The sequence below is a fragment of the Mobula hypostoma genome, chromosome 26 (genome assembly GCF_963921235.1).
Source record: "Mobula hypostoma chromosome 26, sMobHyp1.1, whole genome shotgun sequence".
In the NCBI taxonomy this organism is placed as follows: Eukaryota; Metazoa; Chordata; class Chondrichthyes; order Myliobatiformes; family Myliobatidae; genus Mobula; species Mobula hypostoma.
The window spans coordinates 35,542,562-35,564,086 of record NC_086122.1 but is presented as its reverse complement, the minus strand read 5'-3'; the positions used below and the strand labels follow the sequence as shown (position 1 = coordinate 35,564,086).

The 21,525-nt window shown below is 44.0% G+C and overlaps 1 protein-coding gene across 1 annotated transcript in view; it reads right to left on the bottom strand.

Moving 5' to 3' along the window:
* Positions 1 to 21,525, bottom strand: part of LOC134338169 (beta/gamma crystallin domain-containing protein 2-like) — a 75,600-nt gene that overhangs the window by 24,794 nt on the left and 29,281 nt on the right. The window contains exons 4-12 of the mRNA XM_063033782.1: positions 20,645 to 20,763; positions 17,804 to 17,969; positions 14,231 to 14,370; positions 10,829 to 10,955; positions 9,608 to 9,643; positions 6,584 to 6,720; positions 3,190 to 3,316; positions 1,555 to 1,697; positions 40 to 166 (exon numbers count right to left, since the gene is read on the bottom strand). Coding sequence (XP_062889852.1) covers positions 40 to 166; positions 1,555 to 1,697; positions 3,190 to 3,316; positions 6,584 to 6,720; positions 9,608 to 9,643; positions 10,829 to 10,955; positions 14,231 to 14,370; positions 17,804 to 17,969; positions 20,645 to 20,763 — 1,122 coding nt within the window. The remainder of the gene's footprint in view (positions 1 to 39; positions 167 to 1,554; positions 1,698 to 3,189; positions 3,317 to 6,583; positions 6,721 to 9,607; positions 9,644 to 10,828; positions 10,956 to 14,230; positions 14,371 to 17,803; positions 17,970 to 20,644; positions 20,764 to 21,525) is intronic.

Below are 21,525 nucleotides of genomic sequence, written 5' to 3'. Positions count from 1 at the left end.
ACCAGCAGAGGGCCTCATCCAGGTGATCGTTGTACCTACCGGTAAGATAGGTTGCAGTGAGCCAATCTTACAGCTCTGAGCACCCCAGTCCTGAGGATTCCGATAAATCCCTTTCTCTACGATGTATTGAGCTCCGGAATAGTTGGCGGCCTCGTAGGCTACCCAGCTGAAAAAGAAGTGGTGAGTTTAGCAGAAACCAAAATGACATTGAAACATTCCTGTGAGCTGGGTATTGAAGAACGTCTCCCACAGTACTAGATACTGAAGGACAATCTCATCTTCAGACATACCCTCTCACCTCAGGGCTGAGTCCTGTACCACAGTCTGTCCTGTTACCTGCATACAAATTCTTCAGACATCTGATTGTATTTCTGCCATTTTCTCCCGGGGACATTGAAGGCCAATAGTCTCTTGTTTTTGTCAGGTAGCCAGAACTGACAATGGGTCACAACCCACTCTAAGCCCAAGTTCAACCGATACCAGTCTCACTAGGAACACGACGCTCCACAATAAACAGTCGCAAATTTCATTACACCCCTCCACCACACACAGACCCAAAGCCCCTGAGATAGATTAGCTCTTTATTGTTTACCTGCACTGCACTTTCCCTGTAGCTGTTACACTTTATTCTGCATTGCTATTGTTTGACCTTGTCCGACCTCAATGCACTGCGTAATGATCTGATCTGTGTGAACAGTGAGCAAGACTAACGTTTCACTGCATCTCAGTACATGTGACAACGATAAGCCAATTCCATTCCCATTGCCAACAATATTCTGCATTCGGTTTTATTTGCTGTTTGTACGTACTTATACATGGAATGACTTGGCTGGAGAACTCCGCCATGAATGGTCCCAAGCTGGCTGTGGAAGGAGAGGGGCTGGGCGTAGGGCTACCAACCCATCCTGTAAAACCCAGAGCTACAGAGACACCAACAGAAGCTCCAAAGGCCTCATCGCAGGGTGAGGGAGGGTCTTTGTAGATGGGCTACACCTGGGGACAACCTATTTACACCCAGGACAGAGGACTTTGGCGAGCTGCTGTTGGGGCCTATGCCCCAGTACAGGTGATGGGCTTAAGAAGAAGATTTGTTTGGATGGCAAGGAAGCAAAAGCTTTTCACTGAATCTCAGTTCATGCGACAATAATAAGCCAATTATTAACAGTCAAAAAAACTGTAGATGCTGGAAATTGGAGATAAAAAAAACTAATTTCTGCAATCTTTGAGCAGTTCAGGTAGCATTCAGTGACCTGAAGAGCTAAGTCTACTCTTCTCTCTCTACATGCGCTGCCTGCCTCCCCAAGGATCTGTCAGCTGAAAGGATAATGCCGAGCTCAGATCCACCTCCTCAGAACGACCCTGCAACGGTATCTTTCCCTCTGCCACTAGGGGTCAGCAGACCACACAGGTTCAGCTGATGTACAGAACAGAAGCTTTTCCTAAATGAAACAGCAGCCTAGGGTTTGCCACAGGGCACAGCTGTCCTCGAGTGGGCCTGCACACTCCGTGTCTGTGCTGATGAAGGTATAACTCAGCGTGCCTGCTCTTACTTACACGCCACTCAGTACATTAATGGACTGTATAGTATCCCCAGAATCGGTTGCTTCCATGTCTGCCACTGCATCAACCGCAGTAGTTGAATCCTCTCCCTCACAATTATTTCCCGGGTACAAAATGATCATCGGGTTGGAAAAGTCCTTCAAAACAAAGCACATCAAAGACGGTCACCTTCCAAACATACTTTAACATTAAGAACATTAATTATCAACTTGAACTCCCCTTATTCAACATTTTCATATGATGTAATTTGACCTTTCCGAATCCTTATTAACTTGAAATATATAAATAGAGGAGCGGAGTTGACGACATTATTGAACGTGTTCGATTTAAGATAATGGTCTTGCCTTGCTTTTTCCGTTTGCTTTTTTTTGGGTTTAGTATTTAGTTTTTTTTTTGTTTTTTTGGGGGGGTGGTTTTCTTTGTTTTTTTTCTTTTTATTTCTGTTTTCTCTATGATTAATTATATCAAGAGTTTGGAAGTCTATTATACTTGTATTATTTGAAATCATTTTTGTACATGCTTATCAACAATAAGATTATTCCAATCTCTCCGTATCAACATTGTTATTCTGTTTATAATTTTGGAAAATTATTAAAAAGATTTAAAAAGAAAAGAAAGAATTCCCCTGGCACCGTAATCATACATTTGACAGGGCAACATTGCTCAGGAACTTATAGGTCCGTCCCTCAGGTTCTTATCCTTTCACCGACAAGGGTATTGGAAAATAGTTATTCAAACTAAAAACAAAGGCAATTTCCTTAAAGGAAAGAAAAGCTTACAGAGTGAGTGGATGCCACAGACACTGGCAAGCTTCACATTAAGTTAATTGGTTTTCACTGTCATGTGTATTTTATTTATTTGTGCCTCGTATGTTAGAAAGCAGTAGCCGTCAGCGCAAAGTGCCTGTCCCCAGTCGCCAGTCCCCAGTCCCAATCACCACACCGAAGCACATACACTACGCCAATCCCTCCGCGTACACCAATCAGGAGCAGGAATCAAAGCTGATTTTTTTCCCCTGCCCCTGGGTCCAGGAGCTCCAGCACCCAATGTTACTACTTCCAGCAGAATCATACAGCACAGAGGTTTCCGCTCATCATATTCTTTGAAGTTACATTCCAACTTGTACCAATCCCTTTGCTCTTTTCTCGATATTAGTCTCTTCTGGATTGCTACTTCATCTCCCACTAGCTCAGAGCAAGTGGTGCATGCCAGCTCGATTTCAACATTGAAGAGAAGTTTGGATAGGGACACGGATGGTAGGGGTATGGAGGGTATGGTTCAGGTGCAGCTCAATGGAAGCAGGCAGTTTAAGTGATTCAGCATGGACTAGATGGGCCAAAGGGCCTGTTTCTGTGCTGTACTTTTCTATGACCCTTTGAACACCCCCCCCAACCAAGACGATCAACTGGAAACCAACCAATGGTCAGCCTTCCCTCCCTCGAGGCTGAACTGTTCCACAAGTCCGTAAGACATAGGAGTACAATTAGGTCATTCGGCGCCCATTGAGTACGTTCCACCATCCCATCATTGCTGATTTATTACCTCCCTCAACTCCACCGATCCTCAGCAGCTAAAGCACTGCTGCCCCCGTACATGGTCAACACCTACCACCACCATCTCAACACTTACTGCCCGGATGACACGCAAGGACCTTAAATCCTCATCGTAGCCACCCCATGACCTCCAGTCCGGGTACTCGCCTTCCTCCAACAGATACTGGTGACCTCTGAACCCTTCCTTCGAGTAGCCAACCCAACTGCAACGACATTTTCAAGAACCAGTTGTCAGCTTTACATTGTTTTAATGTCAGCAATTGAAACCAAATATTTTCAGGAGGGAGGGAGCAGGAAGAAGCTCTGTATTTGTTCTTTCAGAACCTCATAGCCAATGAAATGCTCCAGAGTTACAGTCACTGTTGTACAGTGGAAAGGCAAATGTCAATTTCTTAGAGGGAGTTAAGTAACAGGTGAAGTCACTCTTTCTACTGTTCTGTGATACTCAGTGAGCAAGGTTCCTTAAAATTGTCATAGCCGGGGGAGGTAGTGAGGATAAGCTATTAAATATTCCCAATATTGTGCACCTCAAATAGCCTCTAACAACCAAGTCCAGCTCCTGGCCTTCACGTGTGGCTTAGCTACTAAGCCTGCTGGAACCATTTCTACAGACAGGAGAAGGGGAATAGATACTTAAAACTAGTTGCTTTGGGAACTTGTCAGCCATGATCATGGCCTTGTCAAATAGGGCTTGTCAGCCATGATTGGCAGCCCATCTAGGAGAACGAAAACTCTGATCTCAAACCCCTGCTGCCTCGTAGCTATACCCACTCATGTGGAAGGCTTCGGGAATAAATCCAGAGGAAAAGTCCGGAGCTGGAGTCACTAAGGCTGTATAGTGTTGAGTTCAATGCTGACTGGCAATTCCTGTGACACCACTTGTACTAATCTGTCTTGGTCTCTGACAATCCTTTGGATTCATCAGCCTCGTGGAGAGGGGAGCCTGCTACAAGGGCAGCAGTTTGCTCTCCATTATCATATTGCCCTGGCTTGTGTATCGTGTAGTCCGCTGGGATACAACATTCCAACCAATGGAGGACCTCACAGTGAGGGAGAAACATTGTTCCAGAAGAGAGACACAAGACACTGCAGAATCTGGAGCATCACACAAAATACTGGATTAACTCATCAGGTGGGGGAGCATCCATGGTGGGCCTCAGGTGAGGTGTAACATCCTGGTTAAGATTTACTGCTAATGTTGTAGGATATTTAATTTAACGGTGTTCTGTAGAAGCAGTATGTTCTGCTGGTAGTGTTTGGGTTACTATTGAAGATAAGGGGGTTGTGATACTCATGCTTAGGAATGTAGTGTCATCCAATCAGGATGGTGAAATTGGGAGAAGGTTTTAGAGAATGCCAGGCAGAGAGGTTTTGTGATGGACACTGAGACGGACAAGAGATGGAGAGAAAAAGCTTGAGAGAACTGGCCATAGGATTTGATCCAACAGGAATGCGCAACTTGATGGAGTCCAAGAGGGGAAATCCGATTGGTGATCGATGAATAGGAGTTGGCACCTGGATCCACCTACCAGCTCTTGCTCCGCCGCTTCCTTCTATCTTTTTACACTGGCTCCCCATCTCCTATATCTCAGTCCAGATGAAGGGTCTCACCCAAAATGGTGACTGTCCATTTTTGTCCATTAAGGCTGTCTGATCTGTAGAGTTCCTCTAGCATTTATTGTGTTTCTCCAGAAGACATGAGAAATTAGTCCTACTCTTTGTTCAAACGGTTCAGTGCAATCATTTATGATGAATGGTGGGGCCAGGGGTGCCACAGTTTGCTTCATTGGAGAGGCAACATTGCCAGCAACACAGCACTCCATGGCTGCATCAGCCGAGGTTTTGAACCACTTATCCTTTGAGTTATACCCAAGACCGCTAAGCACAGGGACACATTTGGCAGTCAGTGCAAGAATGCCTCAGACTGGCGAAAACCCTTCGCTACGCCGAGGACACAATGATTTATTACTTACTTGGCAGCTAGCTCCCCAGGAAGTAGCTCCTGAACCAGAACTGGAACCACATTTATTATCACTGACATACAGTATGTCGTGAAATTTGTTGTTTTGTGGCAAGACATAAACGTTACAAGAAAGCTACAAAAATGGTTTAAAATAATCAAAATCAGAATAAGAATCAGAATTAATATCTCTGGCATATGTCATGAAATTTGTTGTTATGTAGCAGTAGTGCAGTCTAATACACAATAATAAAAACTGTAAGTATATATGTAATGCAAAAAGAGGAATAAACAATTTGTGAGGTGGTGTTCATGGGTTCAATGTCCCTTCAGAAATCTGATGGCGGAGGGGAAGAAGCTGTTCCTGAATTGTTGAGTGTGTGTTCAGGCTTCTGTACCTCCTCCTGGACGGTAGCAATGAGAACCAGGCATGTTCTGGGTAATGGGGGTCCTCAGTGATGGACACCACCTTTTTGAGGCTTTGCAATTTGAAAATCTCCTGGATGCTGGGGGAGCTAGTGCCCATGAAGGAGCTGATTGAGTTTACAACTTTCTGCATCTCCATCCTGTGCAACACGCACAACACGCTGGAGGAACTCAGCAGGTTGGGCAGCATCCGTGGCAACGATCAGTCAACGTTTCGGGCCGGAACCCTTCGTCAGGACTGAAGAGGGAAGGGGCAGAGGCCCTATAAAGAAGGTGGGGGGAGGGTGGGAAGGAGAAGGCTGGAAGGTTCCAGGTGAAAAACCAGTAAGGGGAAAGATAAAGGGGTGGGGGAGGGGAGGCAGGGAGGTGATAGGCAGGAAAGGTGAAGAAGGAATACTGGAAAACACAATGGGTAGTTGAAGGAGGTAGAACCATGAGGGAGGTGATTGTCTGATCATTTCCATGGATGCTGCCCGACCTGCTGAGTTCCTCCAGCGTGTTATGAGTGTTGCTTTGACCCCAGCATCTGCAGAGTACTTTGTGTCTCGATCCTATGCAGTGCCTGCTTCCCCCATACCAGACGGTGAAGCAGCCAGCTCCCATACAATACATTATAATATTAAGTAGTGATTTGAGACAGAAGTAATTTGAGAAGAGGCCATGTCCTATATGGTGAGGGTCCATAACGATGGATGGGCGCCTTCTTGAGGTACTGCCTTTTGAAGATGTCCTTGATGGCGAGGAGACTTGTGACCACGATGGAACTGGCGGAGTCTACAATCTCCTGCATCCTCTTTTCCATCCTGTGCTTTGGAGCCTCTGCAGCAAGTGCGGATGCAACCAGACAGAATGATGGATCATAGTCCTTCCCCAGCCCATCCCAAAGGCCCTCCTTCACTCATCCCTGTACAGCAGGGGTTCCCAGTGCTTTTCTTACATCATGAACCCCTACTGTTAACTGAAGGGTCTGTGTACCCCAGGTCGGGAAGACCCGCTCTATAGGATCAGTGGCAAGGAAGCTGCATTGAAGAGCAACTTTAATGCTTTTGGTACTTTAACAAATTTCTTGTGGCCAGGTACTTACATTCCTCCATGCACTTTAATAGAGCCCGCATAGGAGAGGAGTGACCCACTGCTGGGGTAACGGGACAGGAAGTCTGAGGAATCTTCACGCATGTCTTTGTTTCTTCCCGTGTAATAATGCCTCTCAAAGATGGTGAGCTGAAAGAAAAAAGAGCATCCTTTTACAAATCCGGAACCCGGGATACTGGAAGACAGCCCACCGGGAAGGAAGGAGTGAACATTACAACAGAGTCACTAACTTGGGCGCATGCAATTCGCCATCTAAACACCATGGAGTTCTGATTATGATGCCTTGTTAGTCCTGAGGGCAGGGCTATCCAGAAAACAAGCATTTGAATTCCACATTAGAAGCTTGGGAATGCTTCTAAGTTTAAAAACTTAATAACATTTTCTTTAAGGCAAAACGTTCTCAGCACTGAGTTTGGTTGGACCCGGAACGTGCTGCCAGGAGAAATGATGGAAGCAGGTACAACAGGAACATTTTGCAGCATTCAGACAGGCACATAAACAGGCAGGGAATTGTGGCACACAGACCACGTGCATGCAGAAGGAATTAGTTTGGATTGACATAATGGATACAGACGTTAGGCCAAAAGGGCTATACTGTTTTATGCTCCATGTTCTCGTGGGTAAAAGTGACCATTAAACCATAAATACACATCTGATTCAATAACTTCCTTCAGGGAAGGAAGCTTTTTACTAATTTTGAACCTGTTTACCCCCAAGAGGACAACAACCTTGTTGTGGTTCGTGCGCCTCCAATGACCTGGAGAGCTATGTTGCCTGGATCCAGGGCTTTATGCTCTGGCTCCTGGTAGGGCCACCCACGCCAAACAGCTCAAAGGGGAGAGGCCAGACTACAAGTGGTCCACCAGTCCTCTAGGTTCGAGGGTTCAGTTCAGGGTTAACATCCCTGACTGGTAAAACAAATTTGTTATGGAAACAGCAATGAAGTCTCCTCCTCCATCTGAGTGTGACGGTATTCCTGAATCTCCAACTGGAACTTGCATGAGTGACTGTAGTGAAAACCGAGCTACTGACATGATGAAAGAACCCTTGAACACCGCCAGAGACGGAGGGTTTCATTGCTGCCCTAAATGCCATGGGCAGTCGAGACGACCTATTTTACTACAGGCCCACATCAATGTGATTGAATCACAACGGGCATCCCAGGTGCCCTTTTGATTTCTCACGGGAGATACAAGTTGTTCATCAGGGCAGAATTTAGTAGCCATCACTCACCGCATTTGAACAGCGGGTAATTTGGAGCTGTGCACCCAGGGCCATTTACAGAATGAGAAGGTTATTACAGTACTGAGGAGAGCAGTCAACCCTTAAATCTAATGTCACCTCCCAACACAACAAGCTCATCAATCCAGATCACGGAACAACAGCAGATAGCCTTCCGTGAAAAGACATTGAACCCGTAAACACTACCTCACTACTTTTTTAATGTCCATTTTTGCACCATTTATTTAATTTAACTATTTAATATAGATACTTACTGTAATTCATTTTTCTTTTTCTCTCTATTACTGTGTATTGCATCGTACTGCTGCTGCCAAGACAACAAATTTCACGACATATGCCGGTGATATTAAACCTGATTCTGATTCTGATACCTTGCCACCCATCTCATTCTTATCACTAATAACACTAACTCTTTATTCTGGAGTAACACACACAAAATGCTGGAGGAACTCAGTAGGTCAGGAATTATCTATGGAGCGGAATAAAGAGTCAAAGTTTCACTGGGACTCGCCGTGTTTTAGTTTGATTTGATTTCATTAGTTGAACTTAAACTTCCTATTTGCCCTGCTGGGATTCAAACTTATATATCTAGTCCAAGTATCTGAATTATCAGCTCAGAAACATAACTATACTACGAAAGACCATTTATTACCATATTCTGCATATCAGAAATCTGAAAAGCTGAATTAAACTTTCAAAATGAAAAAGTAAAAAGTAAACAACTGAAGTAACCACAAAAATATTGTCCGTTGAAAAGACACAGTCCATCAATGTTAATGCAGAATGAAACTCTACTGCCTTGGCTGAATGAACACGTGACTGCAAACCTACTTTGATGTGGTTGGCCCTTACACTCCCTCTGACGAGGTAACTTCAGAAGTATCAATCATCTCCTGTTGCTATGGTTCCCATTCAAAGTTCAAAGTAAATTTTATTATTTAAATACAAGTACGTCACCATATACAACCCTGAGATTCATTTTCCTGTGGGCATACTCAACAAATCTATCGAATAGTAACTATAACAGGATCAATGAAAGACAAACCAGAGTGCAGAAGGCAACAGACTGTGTAAATGCAAATATAAATAAATAGCAATAAATAACGAGAACATGAGATGAAGAGTCCTTGAAAGTGAGTCCGTTGGTTGTGAGAACATCTCAGTGATGGGGTAAGTGAAGTTGAGTGAAGTTATCCCCTTTGGTTCAACGGTCTGATGGTTGAGGGGTAATCACTGCTCCTGAACCTGGTGGTGTGAGTCCCACGGGTCCTGTACTTTCTTATTCTCATCAAGGCAGAACAAGCAATAAATGTCAGCTTTACCAGGTGGGAGAACAGGGTGAGAAGAAGACAGAGAAAGAGTGAAACTATTCTCTCTGGCAACATTTTAAAGGACCACGAACATCTGGAAATCTGCAGATGCCGGAAAGCCAAGCAACACACACAGAATGCTGGAGGAACTCAGCAGGCCAGGCTGCATCTATGGAAAATAGTAAACAGTCGACGTTTCAGGCCGAGACCCTTCATCAGGACTGAGAATAAAGATGAGAAGTCAGAGTAAGAAGGTCGTGGGGGGAGGAAGAAGTACAAGGCAGTAGGTGATAGGTGAAACCAGGAGAGGGGAAGGGGTGAAGGCAGGGGGAGGGGGAGAGCTTTAACATTTTAAAGGATTTCATTTGCAAAAATGCAGAAATCTTCTCTTCTTTTCCCGATGTAGTTCAATGTTACCTATTGCCAGTAAAATAAATGATCCTTTCCAGCTGATGACTTCATACCTTTGGTTCGTATGGCTTCTCCACTCTGGGTCCACTCTGCAAATATATCAGTAATAATATTTAACCACATGGTCTGCAAATGAAGACAATATATATATTTATTCAGTTATTTAGTTATTGAGATATAGCACGAAATAGGCCCTTCAAGCCGTGCTGCCCAGCAATCCCCCGATTTAATCCTAGCCTAATCACAGGACAATTTACAAAGACCAATTAACCTACCAACAGGTACATATTTAGACTGTGGGAGGAAACTGGAGCACCTGGAGGAAACCCACGCAGACACAGGGGAGAATGTACCAACTCCTTACAGGCAAGGGTGGGAATTGAACCCTGATCGCCCGTACAGTAAAGTGCTGTACTAACCATTGTGCTGCCTCAGTGGCATAGTGGTTAGACATCAACAACTCAACCGTGGAGCACAGCATTGAGAAATTCCTCTAACCCTGAGTCTGAGGTGGCTTGGGACCACAACCAGACCCACAGCAATGGCTGGGGGTGACAGACGTGGCATGGAAATTGTAAGGGTGGGGAGTGTGATGGATGGAGGGGGCTGTGACATACAATGATCCTACAAAGAGCGGAGGGGAGGGGTGAGTGAAATTAACTGGTCAGCCTAAAGATTAGATTTGCTTTATTTGTCAAACATACATCAAAACATTGCATCATACGGTGAAATTGGCGTCAATGACCACCACGGTCAAAGGGTGTGCTGGGGGCAGCCTACAAGTGTTGCCAAGCCTCTGGCACCAATAAAGCGTCTCCATAACTTATTGACCCATATTTACCCGTACACTTTTGGAATTTTCGAGGAAACCGGAGCACCTGGAGGAAACCCATGTGGTCACGGGAAGAGTATACAACCTCTAAGCACAACGGTAGGAATCAAACTCCAATTGCCAGCGCTGGGAGGTATTGTGGTAGATGCTACACTACGATGCCGTGCTTGTTTCAGCCCATCTATTCGTACTAACTGGCTGAGCTTTATGGCCTTCCCCAAAGCCTTGCCAATCTTTCCTCTTCAAGTATTCATCCAGTTCACCTTTGAAAGTTCTTACTGAACCAGTTCCCAGCAGCCTCTGAGGCAGGGAAAGGAGCTGATCAGCTCACTGCGAATGCAGTTGACGAACTTTAAAACCCGACCTAACCCCTCACTGCACAGGAATGGTTACTCCCCGATCTCCCGCTAGTTGGATTTTAATGCTGCATGAGTTTGTGTACCATTTGCAGGGGCAATAGTGACCCCACTTGTGCTTTCTCTGCTCCCCATTCCTGCAGTGTGCGATAGCCACCGACTTCCAAGGCACATAGCTGCCCTTCGAAGAAAGGTTCAGAGTAAACCAGCCATCTGCAGAGATAAACATACATTAGTTTCGATCTTTTAAACAGACTTTAAAATTCTCATCCTTGTGCTCAAAATCCCCCCGTGTCTCTTTCCTCTTTCTACTTTGTAACCACCATGCCTACAACCCCCTAAAATCTTGGAGTTCCTTCAGCTTCAGCCTTTTGCATTTGCCTGATGCCCATCACTCTGCTGTTTGGTCAGCTGGACTAATATCTTCCTTTGTGACTTGTTAATTCAGATTCAGATTCATTTATTGATCACATGTACATCAAAACATACAGAGAAATGCATTGTTTGTGTAAACAACCAATACAACCCACAGCCTTGCCGATCCTTCTTCTTCAAGTATTTATCCAATTCATCTTTGAAAGTTCTTATTGAACCAGCTCCCAGCAGCCTCTGAGGCAGGGAAAGGAGCTGAATAGCTCACCGTGAATGGAGTTGACCAGCTTCGAAACTCGACCCATCCTTTACTTCACAGGAATGGTTACCCCTTTATTTCCCACTAGTTCTACTTTTATGTTCCACAATTTCACTCGCTCTCCACAATCTTCACTCCTCTCTTCAGGGCACCAGAGCCTTTTGGTATTCCGTGGTTTGGACAATTTCAACAGCGGCCCAGATAAACTGAAAAGACAAGAGTGTTGGCTTGTTCTCTGCGATAGTCATCTCCATGGTGCTGCTATGGAGACTGCCCCAGCTGCTGTGTTCCATGCCATAAACACAATGAACTGATAAGTGAGGCTTCAGGCCTACTCCAGTACTCCGTGCCACAAACACCATGAACTGATGAACGAGGCTTCAGGCCTACTCCTATACTCTGTGCCATAAACACAATGAACTGATAAGCGAGGCTTTGGGCCTACTCCAGGGTGCTCTGGGGTTCAGATCTAAGGACTCAATTTTGGTTTGGAATTTTGTTGTTCGCTTCAGTTGGTTGCATGATTTGTATTTTTTTCTTTCTCTTGCGCATTGAGTGTTGGAATCTTGTTCTTATTATTTTTTTTCTTAAATGGGTTCTTTCATGTTTCTTGCTTTGTGGCTACCTATGAGCAAGCAAGTCTCAAGGCTGTCTAATTTATACACTCTTGAATCTTCAATCAATGCTCAGTGGAACACTTCAAACACAACAAAGAAGAAAACAAGAAAAGCAGAACAAACTGCTTTCCTCCCTACCATCCACCCACTCACAAATCTACACAGGCCTTCAACCCCAGGACAGGCCGTCTTCAGTCTCTTGCTGACTCGTGGATTTGCAGACACTGGGTTTTGATTTTCCCAGTGGCAGCTTAACAAGCTTCGTTGTTAGTTCAGGTTCCATATAATTTCAGTTTTATGTTGACCCTTTTCTCTCCCTTCATGAAGACGTCAGTTGTTTCTCAGTTAACTGCACATGCATTGACTGCCCTCTGATAGTCCATGTACCCCTGTGGGGCCCTGTGCAGTGCACATCGACATCAAAGGAAGCATTGTCAACCCAAAGTATTGAAATAAACAATATCTTTGTGACTATCAAAATCGTATTGAACCACCTGCTGTTATCATTGGTCTTCAGGGTATATGAATGTGATGTACCGTGAGTTTGTGGGACTCTACTGAGCGGGTCTACATGAGAATGTCTGGTTGTTGGGAATGAATAAGGACTTTCATATCCACAGCATCTTCAATTTCTCCAGTGACTTAGTAACAAGTACTGTCAATGGCCGCAAATTTTCTCAAATTCTCCTCTGACTCTCTCACCTTAACTTAATCAGAAGCTTCCAGAATTCAAGTCAATGTCCAACCCTCAACTAACACATCTAAAGTAAATCATATTTAGAACATAGAAATCTACAGCACATTACAGGCCCTTTGGCCCACAATGTTGTGCCGACCATGTAACCTACTCTAGAAACTGCTTAGGACTGCAGGATACTTGGTAGTGTGGAGGAGCAGAGGGATCTGGGGGTACATGTCCACAGATCCCTGAAAGTTGCCTCATAGGTAGATAGGGTAGTTAAGAAAGCTTATGGGGTGTTAGCTTTCATAAGTCGAGGGATAGAGTTTAAGAGTCGCGATGTAATGATGCAGTTCTATAAAACTCTGGTTAGGCCACACTTGGAGTACTGTGTCCAGTTCTGGTCACCTCACTATAGGAAGGATATGGAAGCATTGGAAAGGGTACAGAGGAGATTTACCAGGATGCTGCCTGGTTTAGAGAGTATGCATTATGATCAGAGATTAAAGGAGCTAGGGCTTTACTCTTTGGAGAGAAGGAGGATGAGAGGAGACATGATAGAGGTGTACAAGATAATAAGAGGAATAGATTGAGTGGATAGCCAGCACCTCTTCCCCAGGGCACCACTGCTCAGTACAAGAGGACATGGCTTTAAGGTGAGGGGTGGGAAGTTCAAGGGGGATATTAGAGGAAGGTTTTTCACTCAGAGAGTGGTTGGTGCGTGGAATGCACTGCCTGAGTCAGTGGTGGAGGCAGATACACTAGTGAAGTTTAAGAGACTACTAGACAGGTATATGGAGGAATCTAAGGTGGGGGCTTATATGGGAGGCAGGGTTTGAGGGTCGACACAACATTGTGGGCCAAAGGGCCTGTACTGTGCTGTACTATTCTATGTTCTATGTTCTATTACCCTACTGCATAGCCCTTTATTTTTCTAAGCTCCATGTACTTACCTAAGAGTCTCTTAAAAGACCCTATTGTATCCGCCTTAACCACAGTCGCCAGCCACGCATTCTACGCACACTGACCACTCTCTGTGTGAAAAGCTTACCTCTGACATTGAACTTCAGGAGGAAACCAGAGCACTGGGGAGGACCCACGCATTGCACGGGGAGAAGGTATAAACTCCTTATAGAGAGCGTAGAACTGAACTCTGAACACCGACGCCCCCCCAAGCTGTAATAGTGTCACTCTAATTGCTACGTTACCATGGCGCCCATACTGCTTGTACCGTTTTAGTATTCGCAGAGTGCGAACTTGCTGCTGCTTTTTCCACATTACAAACACTTAATGAAAGCGTGTATTTGGCTGTAAGGCACCTGGAGGTTGTCCAGAGACTGAGACTGGTGCTACTGAAATGCAAATACTTTCATCAGATTTCCAAAACCATCACATAGCGACACGGACTGGTGGACAGTGAACAGCGTTCACCACCGTTCTGTGGGGCCAGTGCCGGGCATAACGAGCACTGGAAGAATGACACCACATTCGGCATTGCACACGCTCCAAGTTAGATTTAACGAGCCTTCCATAAGGTAATCGGCAGGGGTGGGGGACTCACAATCCAGAGTTCACGATGATGGACGTGATTTTTGGTGGATAGCCAAATATTCGGATATCCTCAGACGCACTGTAAAATGACAGCTTCTTCCCCTCTCCATCGGCATCTGGGAACAAGGATATTTGCGGTATGGTGTAGTCCTGAAACACAGTAATAGGTTTATCATGGAATTGTTCAAATTCATGAATAGTAATAAATAGAGTATTTTCATGAATAGCAATTTGTGAATAGTAATGAATACTGAGTATTTTCATAGAACAGTACCTCACAGGAACAGGCCCTTCTGCCCACAATGTTGTGCTGATCCAATTAAATTAGTTAACAAAACTAATCCCTACTGCCTACACAATGTCCATATCCCTCCATTTTCCTCACACCCATGTGCCTATCTAAACATCTCTTAAAAGTCTGCCTCTGCCACCAATCTACTGTGCATTCCAGGCACCTACCACTCTCTGGAATACATTTGTCCCTCAAATCTCCCTTGCAATCTCCCCCTTTCGACCTTAGATGCATGCCCTCTGGTTCATTGGGTCTTACTTTGGTAGGCATGATTTTGATTTATATATTGCAGGAGGTCTACCTCAGCCCCACCAGACTGTCTGCCATTCAGTTAGATGAGGGGTGAAGCATCCTAACCCACCTATCCACCTCGATTCCAGAACCTGACCTTCTCCCTTGGAAAAGTTATATCAATATCAGTTTGGAAAGTTTCAATGGGTATCCAGTCTCAATAACCTGAAGAGAGGGGAATCCCAGATTTCCAAAAGCATTTTTGTGAAAAAGTGTTTAAGACCATAAGACTGTGATTCCCAATGGGGGCAGTTACGTGTCCTAAAGGGGCGTTAGGGGAAATAGAAGTCTTCGGGGGGGGGGGGGTGTTCAAGATTCTTGGTGGGGGGGGCGTGGTAAGCAGCACCCTAACTTGAGGCACAAGACCTGACCGACCGTTAGTAGAGCAGGCACTTCCAAAGAAAAGGATGAGGCACTGGGACACAGGAAGAACCATCGCTCTGCTTGCAGTGAGCACTTGTCACACCGCACCTGAATCTCCGTAATCTCATCCAACCCTACCAGCCAAACATATTATTGGGGATGCATAAACTAACATCCAGGGTACCCAATGGTTCCCCTTCCCTCATGTCATAGTGCGAGTTTATGCAATTTAACAGCTGGTAAGTCGAGTACATCCTCTCAACAGATCTACAGAAAACAGGTCACACAATGGTACAGTGCTGGCCGGAACCAAACGGTGAAACAGAGCCAATCAGTGAACTTGCTGTCCCTGAGGACTCCTTTTGAGGTGTTTGAAGTGACCGCCGGTCAAGAGCCATCTTTGGGGATTATGAGACCTTACGTGATTGGTCAGTCGTGCTAATTGGCATAGTCTATAAGTAACTTGCCGAACACCAGGTCAATCCTGACTAACATTCAGATTCCAATCTGAATCCTGGTCAACGTAATATTTGCAGTTCTGATCATCTTCATTTTTGCCTCGCCGTTCCTTTGCACACCACTACCATCATTCCATCTGGGTCAGCTCACTGGCGTCGTCAACATCCAATAGGCATTCCCAGTTTGTGCTCATTTTTAATTTTAATTTAGCCCATTAATGATGGATAAATATGTACGGTACAATCTCTAAGAGTCTGAAGGAGGTGAAGCTTTGAATTCTAATCCTGCTGAGAAACAGAAACTACCGAAAGTGCATCAATACAATGTTACATACCTGAGGTATGGTTTTATTCCATTCCCGTCAGATCAGTGACCCCCCCCCCCCCAATGTGTCTTATTTGTAATACTGTACTGTCTAATGAAGCCATGAAACCATCAAGATTGCAGGAACACTTCCGTAAAAGGCACCCTGGATAGGCTACTTATGGTATTACTCAGTTCCAGAAGATGAAAGAAGCAATAGAAAAGCGTTACACACTCCAGTCATTTGCCAAAAGAGCTAAAAATGACCTTGATAGTGGTCTCATTGCTTCTTATACATTTCCAAAATGATAGCAAAGTGTGGAAAATCTCTATAGTTGCTGAAAGATTAATAATGTCTGCTGTATCAGAAGTGCTCAATGAGGATCAATCTACAATGAGCTCAAAATATATATTGAGGATAAAAGTATTCCTATTAGGAACACGATTTCATGTGCAACAGATGGAACACCATATATGACAGGTTGCCATGCTGGTTTAGTGGCATTTTTGAGAAAAGAAATTTCAAGTCTGTTTGCAATCCATTGTGTCATTCATCACCAATGTCTCACAGCCAAAATCCTCAGCCAGTGACATTTTTCAAGCATGATTCTCATAATATCTGCTATCAACAAAATTAAAGCTCATCCATTAAATAGCAGAATATTTCACTAGTTTTGCCAAGATAATAATGAAGAGTTTGAACGCTTGCTTTTGCACACTAAAGTGATTTGGTTGTCAAAAGGCTGTTGCTTAAAATGTTTCCTTGATCTTTTTGACACTGTGGCTGAACTTTTGCTCAAAGTTGACGAGCTTGGGAAACAAGATTGAACTTCTACATGGAAACATGGCATCTCTGTATGACAAAATGAACATTCTAACTATGAAACTGCAGGGTGAGAATTTCAATTTAATCCAGGCAAAAAGTGCAGTGTCCACTTTTATCGGAAAATTGGAAATATATAAGCAAAACATTGGGAGAAGAATGTTCTCATAGTTTTCCTGCATGGAAAGTATGGCACTCTGTTTCACAGACGGTGATTTGCCAGAGTACTGCTTATACTTACAGCCACTGAAGAGGGATTTTTAGAATTGATTCAATGATTTGAATGATCTGGAAATTCCAGACTGGGTAATTAACCCATTTCTTTGCAAGGTGAAACAACAGGAAGAAAACTTACAAGAAGAAATTATCAAAATTCATAATGATAAAGAAGCAAAAATGCTTTTCAAAAATGTCAGCTTTTATGATATGTGGCTATACTGTCAATTGAAGTTTCTTGGTCTTTGGAGAAGAGCCAAACTGCTCTTCATTGCATTTCCATTCTCCTTCCTTGTTGAAAGAAGTTTCAGTGCAGTGAACCACATACTCACAAACAGCAGCTCGATTCGCACTGTGTCCAGCTCCTCTAGTGTTTCCACTAAAAAGCAATGCACTGACGAGGTAGACCTGCAGTACTTCAAGTTCTTAATTCCAGCAGAAAAATACATTTAAAAAGGACAATAACACCTTTGGTTGACCCGACAGAATCTGCTGTGATTGAATACACTACTATCTTATCGGACTTTTACTTTAAAACTGGTATCAGCTTCATTAATGTACCGAGATGCAGTGAAAATCGTTTCTTTTACATGCTACCACAACAGATCATGCCATACAAAACAATACTGATGTTGTCAACTGAAAACAGAAAGTAGAATATGATGTGGCATGGCAGAATTGACGTAATAAAGTGATCTAGTATGCTATTCATAACTGGACTGTGCAGTATATGTCCAGGAAGACAACTCACCATAATTTAGTAATGCAACTAACAATGATCTTGAAAATTAACTTGAAAAATGTACTCAGGAAATATTTCTTTGAACTTCTCTTACCCTGACGGCTCTCCGAAGGGAACCGATGACTACGGGTTTGGTAGGTGGTGGTTCGGAATCTTGATCTTCTTCCTTTTCCTCTGCCCACGGGTCCGCCAATTCCACCTCTTCCTCTGCAAGGAAGATCTTCTTTCCTTTATATTCTGGCTTCTCGTATATCACCCAGCTAAGGAAGATCAGGGTATCAGGCAAGCTTTTTACGGTTAGATGGCCATCAGGTTTCGAGTGACAGGTTCCTTTGTAAATAAAATCGCCTTTTCTGCCTTAGTGAATACCACGTACTCTTTGTTAAAAACTGGACATCTGATGATCATGTCATATGTAAAATGTGCTGTATGCTGGTTAAGATTTCTACCACTGCTCGCTGTGATGGATTTAATTTTAGCAGTTTTCTGTAAAAGCAATGCGTCCTGCAAGAAAGAGTGTTTTGTCTTCAGCTAAAGGAGCCACATGTTGTCCAACCTAGGAATGTGTGTCAGCCAATCATGATTGTGAAATGTGAGAGAAGGTTCTGGAGAGCTGTGGGGAAGAGTTTTACGAAGAACAGTAGTCTGGTTTTTTGGGTCTTTTGGCAGGAGCTGCAGAGTGGAGCACAGGGAAGAAGCTGCAGAATGCCGTTGGAAGAAGAGCCCCCATTGCAAGTATTGGACAGATGAATAGCTCCGAGGAGGAAGGGTCAATACTCCTGAAAGAGAGCCAGTTCATTCAAGATCATTTCTGAGGGAAGTTCAGAATGTGGTGCATGCTTTTGCGCATCCTGTGTGTGAGTAAAGAGATACACCCCCGACTACTCCAGAATGAGCTCCAACGTTTATGTGCATATTGGACTGGTTTAACTGTAATGAGATCTTTTATTCTTCTTTTCCTTTTCTGTAACTGTTTGTTAAAGTTAACAATTTGGTAAATATATATATTTCCAATATAATTTTATGCTGGTGTATGATCTGTTATTTCTGGGCTACTGATAACAGTGTTGGGCAGCAATTACACAGCATTCGCTACAACCCATGTTCCTTAATTGGAACATCCTAACTTTCCCCTTTGGTTGAACCCCAAGTCATACCGACCCTAGATGTATATTGCTTATGTAAGGTAGCTTTCTCACTGCTGAGTCGTGTGGCTTTTCGCAGAGTTAGCTCACGAGCCAAGTCTGTTAACGAGCCCTGGTGAGAGGGTTATACATGCAAGTAACACAATACTCATATATCTACTGCTAAAAGTCTAGTGGTTAATTATGGAATCTGAGGAACTTCATTCCTGCTGGGAATTTCAGGATTCCCATGCAAACACCTTTCACCCAGTTATCCCGATGCAAAACTCTCACAGAATCCAAGAGAGACTGGTCTTCCATAGATTTCCCAGCAGTTATACTGGGAATTCTGTCTGCACAATATGCATCAGATCAGACCCAATTCAAGAGCTGCGTTACCACCCATGTGAATGGCAAAGTCCTGTAGCAAGGGACGATTGGGGTAAAATCACTTAAGTACATTTAAACTAAACTTTCTAACATTTCATTTTTATTTTGTAACTTTTAGTCAAAAAGGGAGGAGCACAGTTACCTAACATCTGTCATAAAGGGTGCTTTCTTGGCTGCAGTCAGATGGAAAGTGGCCTTCTGGAGAAAGTTCTCAATAAACAGTTGATGTAGGTCAGAGCAGCAGGAATATGTGGTGGCAGTCACTAAACAGGCAAGGTTTTCAAATATTGTAAATCACATCACTTAATCATCACAAAACAGACTTTTTCTGTCCCATGTCAAGACAGTGATTCTGTGTGTTTCAGATGTTTAAGTATGGGTATACTGGAGCATTGTTTATTTAGTCAGTGATTAAGTGCAGAATAGGCTGCCTGGCTGCCTATGAGGCCTGGTGTCTACGAGGTAATCGCTAAGATCTGATGTATCAGTTTCTCTCTCAGCCCTTCGAGCAATGCTGCCCAACAACCTGACTGCCCCGATTTAACCCTACCCCAATCACAGGACAATTTACAATCACCAATTAACCTTCCCGCTATGTCTTTGGACTGTGGGAGGAAACCGAAGCACCTAGGGAAAACCCACCCATTCCATGGGTACAGAGACTCCTTACAGAGGATGCCAGGATTGAACTCTGAACTCCAACACTCTGAGCTGTAATAGCATTGTGCTAACCACTATGGTACTGTGCTGCCCCCATTGTGCCATGCAGCAAACTATTAAAACAGCGAAGGGCTACAGGTAAACATGAGATTCTGCAGATGCTGGAAATCCAAAGCAAAACACACTAAGTGCTGGAGGAACGCAGCAGATCAGGCAGCATCTATGGAAATGAATAAACATTCGACGCTTTTGGCTGAGACCCTTCTTCAGGTCTAAACACATGTTTGGATTTCATAGCAAGGTTTGGGATGCCTTTGAATATTGGACCATGGATGCCATGATCAAGAAGCCAGGCTCAGGGAGCGCACAGTAATCGTAGGTGTGATGAGAAAAGTTGATACATCAGATCTCATAGGCTTCCTTGTGGACACCAGACCTTATGGGTTGTCATGCAGACAATCTAACTCATATTTCATGCTTGCCACTTGCTCTTTTCCAAAAGAGTGGACAGCACTTCCTTCCAGGGATGTGCACGCACTTCCTGTTTGCCATTTTTGGTCCTGAGGAGACTGAGAAACACCTGAATGTTTGCACGCAGCCCAGTTTAACCACCCACAAATAGGAATTGCCAATAAAATAATCAATATCTATTGGGAGAGGAAAGGGGCATGGGGAGAAAAACCAGAGTGAGTGGTTAATCTTGCTTCAATCAAGTTCAATGTACTGTAAATATCTAATTGTGAAGTGTTAATTGGACTTACCATCCTCGAATAACCTTTATGGAGATGGCAGCTGGAAACTGCCAGGGCATACAATCAGGAACGTCACAGCTGATTTCTCTCTTGAAACCGGAGAAATTCGGCTCGTTGTATATGATGATCTAAATCCCGATAATAGTTTGGGAGACAGAAGATAATGAGAAACCATGAGCAAACATCAGTCACACAGATGGCCCCTTAGTCCAACCAGTCTGGACCACAGTTTATACCATCTACATCTCTGCGCACTACACATCATTGCATCCTGTCACATCTCTAACTTCTTTTGCACAAGGAACTTGTTTTTAACTCAGACAGCAATTATGATATGAAACTCACTGGTTTGAGGGAGTGGAACTGCAACTTTATAAAACTCTGGTTAGGCCACATCTAGAGTATTGCATACAGATAGTTCTGGTCGCCCCACTGCAGGAAGGATGTTGAGGTTTTGGGGCGAGTGCAGAAGAGGTTTAGCAGGATACTGCCTGGTTTAGAGGGCATGTGCTATCATGAGAGGCTGGACAAGCTTGGATTGTTTTCTCTGGAGCAGCAAGTGCTGAGGAGAGATCTGATAGAGGCTTATAAGATTTATGAGAGGCATAGGTGGAGTGGACAAGGAATATCTGTGTCCCAGGTAGAAATGTCTAATACCAGAGGGCATGCATTGAAGGTGAGGGGAGTAGGTTCAGAGGGGATGTGAGGGGGTCAGTTTTTTTACTCAGAGAGTGGTGGATCCACTGTGATGTTTGAGGCAAATCAATTAGAGACTTTTAAGAGACGTCTAGATAGGCACAAGGATGATGGAGGGATATAGACATTGCGTAAGTACGTGGGATTAGTTTTTGGGGGTTTTCGATTTACTCTTTTGCTGACTCGGTACAACA